This window comes from Vitis riparia, chromosome 15 (assembly GCF_004353265.1).
Source record: "Vitis riparia cultivar Riparia Gloire de Montpellier isolate 1030 chromosome 15, EGFV_Vit.rip_1.0, whole genome shotgun sequence".
Lineage (NCBI taxonomy): Eukaryota > Viridiplantae > Streptophyta > Magnoliopsida > Vitales > Vitaceae > Vitis > Vitis riparia.
Genome location: NC_048445.1, coordinates 4,954,693 through 4,964,547, shown reverse-complemented (window position 1 = coordinate 4,964,547; position 9,855 = coordinate 4,954,693). Strand labels below are relative to the sequence as shown.

The window sequence follows — 9,855 nt, the reverse complement described above, 5'->3', positions numbered from 1 at the left end:
CTTCTATATTGTAGAGCAAGACTACTAAAACTTCTATCCACCCTTGTAGAGCAAGGCCGGGAAATAATCTGCAAAGTTGGGTTTTCCAGCTTCTTCCATCACACCCCATACAATATCCTTGAACTCTTGTGAAAAAGTAGAACCATGATGAGCCAAATTAGTGGAGAAAATAGTGTTCGATAACAAATTAAGGCTTGCTGTGAAGGTTGCTGCACCAATATCGACTGCACAACCCCTACCGCAACATTCTTCCACATGTTCCAGCAGTTCCTGTACAATTTTTCTCCGAAGGCTTTGGCTGGCATTGAGCCGCTGCACCGAAAACATTTCCCTGGTGCATATCTTCCTAATCTTTCGCCAATAAGCAGATGTCGGACTCCATATCACTGAAGATTCATGATGGTTATGGGCTTTGACAGCACCCAGGACTGCTCGGCCGGAGAAGGCTTGATCATTTCTGTGTAGGACCTCTTTGGCGGTTTCGGGAGAGGAAACGACTATGGTGGAAATACTCCCAATTGAGAGACATTACAGGGCCATAAGTCTTGGAGAGATTTGTAAGAGATTGATGGGGTTTGTCCCCAAGTTTGAGGATGTTGCCGATGATTGGAAAGGGGCGGGGGCCTGGAGGGAGGCTGGCTGTACTGGGTTTCCGGCCAATTGGACTGAGCTTGAGGAGATGAATGCATGTCCACACAAAGGAAAGCAAAAGCAAAACTGTTATGTAATCCATGGCGATCCCTTTCTGTACTACTCTTTTATTCTTGATGCTCCCTTTCTCCCTATCTTCTGTGGTATTTGTATGGAAACAAGAGGACCATGAACTGCTTATCAACAAAATCATGTTATTTTGGTTTCTGCGTCAAAAATATTCATACTTGAAAAAGAGAGACTTGTAAAATTTGAATTCTAATATTCGTACTTGATTTCCAACCATGAGACTTATACACGACCATCTTGAAAATGTGAATCTCAATAATGGAGTACACCTAGAGGGGGGGTGAATAGGTGTTGTAGAACAATTTAAAATTTCTCCCAACAAATATTACCTAACCTTAGACTATCTTAATGTCAATAAACTTTTCTTCCAACAACTTTTCAGAAAACATAACATCCACAAACAAGAATGTATGCATCAACACTCTCCCAACAATTTATCAATGCAAAACACATGCAAATGTTTCAACACTCCTCAAAAATAAATCAAAATGTAGAGTGAGAGAAAGAGACAATGAACACCAGATTTTTAACGTGGAAAACCTCCAAAGATATCAAAAACCACGGGCCTATCACCGATTGAAAAACTCCACTATAAAGAATAAAAACTGAGTACAAGGTTTTACCTAACTCAAGCCAACCAATCCTTCTCGGACTAATTGACTAGTACATTCATTTTCAGCTTCTCCCTTCTTTTGGAACACACTTGGAGTCCGCACCAAGCTCAACCCCGGCCTCTTCTTGAATCTACACAAGAAGAAAATGGGTATGTACTCAAACCCAAATAGAATGAGAGATTGAGATGTGAATAAAGGAATGAACCAACCCATTTATTGCTCAAGAAAACCCATTAAAAACTTGTTTGGAAAACATTAAAAGAAGTGGATTTTTTTTGCAATCAAAAACCCCAAATTAGGAAAACAAAATGAGAAAATGAAGAACACAAGGAGTGTGGCTGCTCTCTCCACGTTTTCTGTAGTCACAACTCACAAAAATGAGAGAAGATTGCTTTTTAAAGTTTAAAAAGAAACCCTTAATCTAATGGCTGAGATTTGATCAAAAAAGAATTAGTTGGATCGATCCACCCCTGCACCTGGATTGATACAGAAATAGGGGAATGAAAGTTTTGCACCAAAAACCATTTCTCCCAACTTTCTAACACATTTAAAGATTAAAAACCGGGTTAATTCACATCCAATCACCACACACTCCGCTACATACCTTGGCCTCTTAGCAAAGTTTTAGTCTTCAAAGTCAAGTAGTCCGAATAGGAATTTGAAAGCCGAGTTAAGGGACACTTAAGAATTTTGTCCGAAATTACCAACCTAGCTAAACACGCACACATCTAAATGGAAATTGTTTGAGATTTTATTAGCAATAACATTCTATTTTTTCTTTATTGACAATACTAAAAATTTTATTCAACGAGAAAAATCTCTTGTATGAGGCAAAATAAAGCTACAAAAAAAGTAACATTTTATTAACTTTCATATTAAGTTTTTTTAAAATCTTAAATAAATTAATTAAGTAGACATAAAACCTTTTATTGAACTTTTAAAAAGAAAGTTTTTCTCTTCTTATAAATCAAACCAAGACGTAAGCATTCTATTTGAAAAAGTTGGTTAAAATATTTGATTTGAGAACTGAAAACATAAAAATGGAAAATTAAGGTTTATTTGGTTTTTTGAGAATAGTATTCAAAAACATTTTTATTGAACTTTTAATGTTCTAAGTTTGAGAACTTGTAATGTTATCAACTTTTTTTTCTACAATATTTTTAAAAAATAAATTTTATTTTCCATCATTCCTTATATTTATATATTTATTTTTTCAAAAGATTCCAACAAGACAAAAAATATGGGATCATATTTCTTTCAGAAATTAGAAAATAAGCGAAAATACCCCTTTTTTTCAGAAATTACTAAATTAATGTAGTTTTTGAATTGTAGAAGGGACCAACCAATCCCTTTTCTGATTCGCTTTGCCTTATCAAGCCCTTTTGACTTTAAACCGGTGGTAACCGATGAACCGTCTAGTCTATCGAAGTAGCCCATAGGGTAAATTTTTCAAAGCATTGTATGGGCCATAAATTATGCCTCACTTATTTCCCAGCTTTTATATTCGTTTTTCCAAACATCTTTGTCTCAGCTCACTTATTTCATGAATATTTTTGTTTCAATCGTCTAAAAACGTTAGCTCTGTTATTGTTCCTACAATAAAGACTCTACATTAAACCATGATTTCAATTAATCATTCGATGACTCCGATGAGTATATTCCTCTTTAGTTCTTTCTTCTATATTGTAGATCGAGACTACTAAAAATTCCATCCACCCTTTTAGCTGTTTCTGAGGCAAGTGACACAACAGAGAAAAATCAAATATTTTGAAAACCTTGGGTGGGTATTAGGTGATGATAGGGTAGCTAGATAAACAACATAGAAGTTACATACATGAAAACCTAAAAATACAATCAAACTTTGATGGGAATAGCCCATAGAGGTTGGGCCTTCTGTAACAGGGTTCAAAATCTCAGTCAATACCGGTACGACTCGGTCGAGTCATATCCGACTCGGCCGAGTCATATCCGCCTCGATCATTGTCGGTACCGGACCGATACCCGAGTTGGATATTTTGTTAGCTTGTGAACAAACTCAGTGGAGTAGAAATGGTGGAGAAGATGAGAGGATCAAAACCCATGAAAATGAAAAATACAAATTACAGAGAGTTAGAACCCTCCATCTTAGAGTCGCCGGCGAGGTCGAAGAAGCACGCCTGCTTGTTCGGATCCCCCAAGTTCCCGCCAGAGATGGAATTGAGCGACATGAGGAGGAGGCAGAGTCGTCGGACTCCGGCACCGCTGTTGTCGACGAAGAACGACAGTGAGGTGGTTGATGGAAGTGGGAGAAGAGAGAAAGTTGGCCTGCGGAGGAGCTGCTTGAGACTTGTGGGTTTAGGGGAGAAACAAATGGGTGTTTGATTCGCAGTTGAGGGTTATGGGTATAAATGAGGATTTGAATTTTAAATAGTATGTATTTGTTTTTTTTAAGTACATAATGAGTATTTGGTGGGGATTTGGATTTTAAATAATTTGATGAAAATTATAATGATAAAAAATCAATAATAAATATTAGACTTATATCAAATAAATAGGAAATGAATATTTATATAAAATTAAAATTAATGAATATATTTTATAAAAAAATTATATTTATTTTTTAAAGATGAATCATGGTTTTATTTTTTTAATAATTAAAAATATTTTTAAAAAAATCAAAATATTTAATTTAAATAATTTTTTATAAAAAAAATAATTTTTATTATTTTCATCTTCAATAAGAAACATTTATTATCAAGTGATTAAATTAAAAAAAAAATTTAGAGATTTTTAATATTATGATAAATCATCCCAAAATATGTTTTTATTATAATTTGAATAATTTGAATATAATAGAAGTTTATTTTATTAATTTTTTGCTCTACTTATTTGTATTTAACTTTTTAATCATTTTCATAAATTTTTAAAATTATTTTGAGCTCTTAAATTAGAATTTTTTGCGTATCACCCGATATCGATCCAAGATACCAAGACCGATGTGTCTCAGGACCTCCCGAGTCAATGACCGATACCGCGACTTTAAACTTTGCCTGAGACTTATGGGTTTAGAGGAGAAAGAGATGGGTGTTTGATTGCCAGTTGAGGGTTATGGGTATAGATGAGGATTTGAATTTTAAATAGTATGTATTTGTTTTTTTTAAGTACATAATGAGTATTTGGTGGGGATTTGGATTTTAAATAATTTGATGAAAATTATAATGATAAAAAATGAATAATGAATATTAGACTTATATCAAATAAATAGGAAATGAATATTTATATAAAAATTAAAATTAATGAATATATTTTATAAAAAAAATTATATTTATTTTTTTTAAGATGAATCATGGTTTTATTTTTTTAATAATTAAAATTTTAAAAAAAAAATAATCAAAATATTTAATTTAAATAATTTTTTATAAAAAAATTACTTTTTATTATTTTCATCTTCAATAAGAAACATTTATTATCAAGTGATTAAATTAAAATATTTTTAGAGATTTTTAATATTATTATAAATCATCCCAAAATATGCTTTTATTATAATTTGAATATAATAGAAGTTTATTTTATTAATTTTTTACTCTACTTATTTGTATTTAACTTTTTAATAATTTTCATAAATTTTTAAAATTATTTTGAGCTCTTAAATTAGAATTTTTTGCGTATCACCCGATATCAATCCGAGATACTGAGACCGATGTGCCTCAAGATCTCCCGAGTCAATGACCGAAACCGCAACTTTAAACTATGTTCTGTAATGTAAACCCCAACTTCTCATTCATGTCCATATCTTCTGGTTTCATACCATCGTCAAGCTTCCAAGCATAGGAATGAAGAAGAGAGGCCAATATCAGGTGCACCATCCTATGAGCTAATGGCAGTCCAAGACATATTCTTCTTCCAACACCAAATGGAATCAACTCAAAATCTCAGCCTTTGACATCAATGTCACACCCCAGAAACCTCTCAGGCACGAATGCATTTGGGTTCGACCAAATGCTTGGATCACGACCGATAGCCCATGCATTAATTAGTACTTGGGAATTCTTTGGAACTGTGAAGCCGCATATTTCTACATCAATTTCAGCTTTATGGGGAACTAGCAGTGGGGCTGGTGGGTGCAACCTAAAGGTCTCTTTAACTATGGCTTGTAAGTAAGGGAACTTTGAGATGTCTGATTCTTGAACTATCTCATCCTTGCCAAGGACTTCTTGGAGCTCCCTTTGAGCTTTTACCATTGTTTCCGGGTTGTGTAGTACCTCTGCCAGTGCCCACTCTATTGTGTCTGAAGTGGTGTCAGTTCCCGTAACAAAGAGATCCAGATCATACAAAGCAGAGTTAGAATTTAGGTTTCATTGATCATAGTTTGCAAATATGCAGTTACCAATGTTTTCTACATGAATGGAAAAGAAAAATTGTACAAGAAATAACTCCAAGGAAGACTAACTTCTAATTGATTGTTTACTTAAATTTTTAGGTTAATTTCAGTTTTATAACTTAACCAATTTCACACTTAAAAGTTAAAAGGAAACGCAATTGCAGGTACATAATATAGATACTTCAGTGGAGAAGTCACCAAGGATCAGATATAATTATTTATAAATTATTCCAAAAGTCACTAAAGTCATTATTCATCAAAATTATGTTGTAGTTCAGCTAAAATATTGAGAAATTCAATCTTCTTGTGCATATATATAGGGGTTTAATTAAATAAATTATAGTATATAATTAATTAATAGGCTTGGTCTTGTCTTAACTGATGAAACCACTTAGAGGAAGTGTGAATAGGTAAGAACAACTTTCTAACATCAAGAATGAACCTCCCGATATCGATCTCCCCTCCTCGTTAGGATCCAATGAAGGAAGTAGCCTACTGCTTTATGAACCTGGATGCGATGTGAGGCAGTATAGAATGTACTACACTCAAAAATACCAAATAGTCAAGTTGGTTTGATCACATCAATCAAGGGAATATAAATGGGTAAGAGACAAGCTTCCTCATAAAGAGCATGAGCAATAGCCGCACACTCAGCTCGTAAGAGGGTCAGGATATTAGAAACCATAGGAGGATCAATGCCTTAATATAGACACACATCCCCAAGTTAATTTTGACAAATCTATACAGAAGACGCAACAAAGTCTAAACCATATATCAAAACACTAAAATATACTCTAGGAATATACTAATAATAGATGTTATCATAGAACATCCAAGTGGAGTGATTAGGGTATATAGCCATTTGAATAGACATAATAGCTGTTAGAGCAACAACCAGATATAGTTTGTTTTATTTGTATCTATCTTATTGTTGTAACTATCATCCTTTAATCATGTAAGTAGTTAGCTGATTTTACGCTATTTCAAACTCTGTAATTCAGCTATATAAAGCTGCTCTTGTATTCATTATTAACACAGCAATATAATACAAACATTCATTCTCATATTATCTTTACATGGTATCAGAGCCCTCATTCTAATTTTCTGATCAATCATGACTTCTTCTCAAATGATCCCTTCAAATTCAATCTCTTCTTCTGCTCATCATACCTTCTCTATCAAGCTTACTCCAAGAAATTATCTTGCTTGGAAAACTCAATTTAATCCTCTTCTTAATTACCAAAATCTGACTGGGTTTGTTGATGGTTCAACTGTTGCTCCATCGAAAACAATTAAAGATTATTCTACTCCTCCTACTGAGATTCCAAATCCAGAATATGAAACATGGTATAAAAAGGATCAAATGCTTCATTCCTGGATCCTTTCTTATCTTTCAGAAGAGATATTTCCTTATGTTATTGGGTTATCTTCATCTTATGAAGTATGGCAAGCTCTTTCTCAAGCTTTTGGTTCAGTTTCTCAAAACCGACAGCTGCAACTGCACATTGAACTCCAAGAATTGAAGAAAAACGATCTCTCTGTCTCAGCATATTTCCAACGTGCCAAAGCTCTAGCTGACGAGCTAAATGCGGCAGGTCGTCCTCTTGCCCCAGCAAAATTTAATGCTATAATTTATCGCAATATTGGCAGTGACTATCATGACATTATCACTACCTTAAATCTTCGTTCTGAACCAGTGTCATTTCATGAACTCCATGGTCAACTTATTGCTCATGAAATTTTACTTAAGAGCTCTACTGATCTTCCTCAAGCAAACATGGTGACTTGTTAGTCTAATTCTTCTCCATTGCTTCCCACTCCATCTCAGAATAATAATCACAAGAAATCTTCGAATTGGAATGGAAATCGACCCCGTGGTCCTTGCCAAATCTGTGGCTATAGAAACCATACCGCAGATCGTTGTCATCGTCGATATTCTCGTTACAACTCTCACAACCAAAATGCAACTCCTCATGCTAATTACTCTTCGGCTGGTCATTCTCAAAATAATTGTGCAAGTTCTCAAGTTCCTGTTGCCAACTACACTCATGGAGGTTCCACTATGCCATGATATCCTGACACAGTAGCGAACTATCACATCACCCCTGATTTAGCCAATCTCAGCATTGCTCATGACTATAACGGACATGACCAGCTCCATGTTGGTAATGGACAAGGTTTGCAAATAACTCATACTGGTATCACATCCCTTCCTTCATCTTCTGGTTCTCTCTATTTAAAAAATGTTCTCTGTGTTCCTCAAATTGTCAAAAACTTACTTTCAGTTCAAAAACTTGCCACTGATAATTCCTTCTTCTTTGAATTTTGGTCCTTTTATTTTTTTTGTCAAGGATCAGGTGTCCAAGAAAATCCTCTTGCAGGGCCCAAGTGAAGATGGAGTGTACACTTTTTGCCCTAATGTCAAGTAAGCATTTACAACTAAAGCACCAACCATGGACTAATGGCATGCTGCTTTGGGACATCCTCAACGGCGTATCGTGTCTAGTTTAATCAAGCAATTTCATTTACCTTGTTCCAGTAATTCTAGTTCTCTTCATTCTTCTTGCATTTTGGGCAAACATGCTAGACTATCTTTAGGATTAGTTCAACATAAAAGTACTACTCCCTTTCAACTTATTTACTCTGATGTTTGGGGACCAGCTCCTTTGTTGTCTAGTCTTGGCCATCGCTATGCTCTTATTTTCGTTGATGATTATTCCCGTTACACATGGGTTTATTTGATTAAAAATAAAAGTGATGTTTATTCTGTCTTTCTTCAATTTGAGCAATTCATTCATCGTCAATTTAATCAGAAAATGTTGGCATTCCATTCGGACTGGGGAGGGGAATACCGAAAACTAAACACCTATTTTAAACAAGTTGGCATTGTTCACGGACTTGCATGTCCTCATACTCATGAACAAAACGGTGTCGCAGAACAAAAAATTTGCCATCATGTTGATACTAGTCTTGCACTTCTTGCTCATGCTAATTTACCACTACGGAATTGGAATTATTGATTACTACTCAAAAAGTACTTTTTTATAGCTTGAAACTAACTGTTTTAAATACTTTTGAGTAGTATTTAATACATTTTAACTCAATTGGCACATTAAGGAACCTAGCAAGGGTTACTAATCAGTTTTTAGCAAGTTTTGGTGTTTTTGGTAGCTTTATGATTATTAAAACAAGCCAATAATGAGGGAGAATTGGGTGAAATCCATGGCAATGCAAGTTAAAGTTCAAATACATGAAGAATCCAAGCTTTGGAGCATGTCATAGCCCTTTGCCAAACCAATCAAAGATGCAAGGAAGAAAACCAGAAGAAGAGATCCAACAACAAGCAGTTTCGCATGGCTGTGCGAAATTTCGCACACCATGCGAAACCACTTGAGGCAGCCAAAGAAAATTCGCACACCATGCCAAATTTCTCATGGTATGCGAAATCTTCCTGTGCACCGACTCCGTTAGATTTTTATCTTCAGATATTTTGTATAATTTATTAGTTTCTCCTTGTAACCAACCTAGATATTTTCTTTAATATCTTTTTATATATCTTTTAGGTAGCTTATATATAAGGAGAAAGAGACAGTGGAAAAAGTATGGATGTTTTTCATTAAACACTTGTAAAATTCCCGTAATAAGAAATATATAGAGCTTTTGCTCTGCCTTTCCTTCTCATTTTTGTTTTCATTTTTCTTCCTAGCCAAACAACCTCTGATGATGATTTCTCAGGGGATGAGTGGCTAGGTTTTACATTTCTTAGAGTGATGGAAGCTAGGTGAAGGACCTGAATGCAAAGGTGGGAGTTGTCTTTGCTTTAAATGAAAGTAGTTGTTAACCATTAATGGTTTTTATTTTAAGGTTTAGCTTTAAATCCCTTAAAATCACCTCGAATGGCCAATACTTGGTAAACTTTTCGGATTCCATGGATGCTTATTTCTAGATCCATGGATGTCTATTAGTTATCATTTACAAGCCATTGTAAGGTGGTTCAAGAGGAGAGTATTTAGTGTTTGAAGCCATTAATGGGAAGCAACTATCAATTTCCATGAACCCTTTGGATCAAATCTTAATTGCTAAATATAAAACCGGTTCGGGAAATAACCATCCTTTATGTTATTGTCCCCAACGCGAGGAAAAGATCCGGAATCTCCCCCT

General features: G+C 34.6%; 1 protein-coding gene and 1 pseudogene across 1 annotated transcript; both read right to left on the bottom strand.

Moving 5' to 3' along the window:
* Nucleotides 1–33: 33 nt before the first annotated feature.
* LOC117931885 (inactive cytochrome P450 76AD1-like) lies at nucleotides 34–733 on the bottom strand. Its single transcript, XM_034852959.1, has 2 exons — nucleotides 646–733; nucleotides 34–497 (listed from the first exon to the last, which is right to left on the bottom strand). Exons 1-2 carry the CDS (start codon nucleotides 731–733, stop codon nucleotides 34–36), a joined length of 552 nt encoding a protein of 183 aa, XP_034708850.1.
* A 4,323-nt stretch (nucleotides 734–5,056) lies between these two features.
* LOC117931884 lies at nucleotides 5,057–5,653 on the bottom strand (annotated as a pseudogene).
* Nucleotides 5,654–9,855: the final 4,202 nt, after the last annotated feature.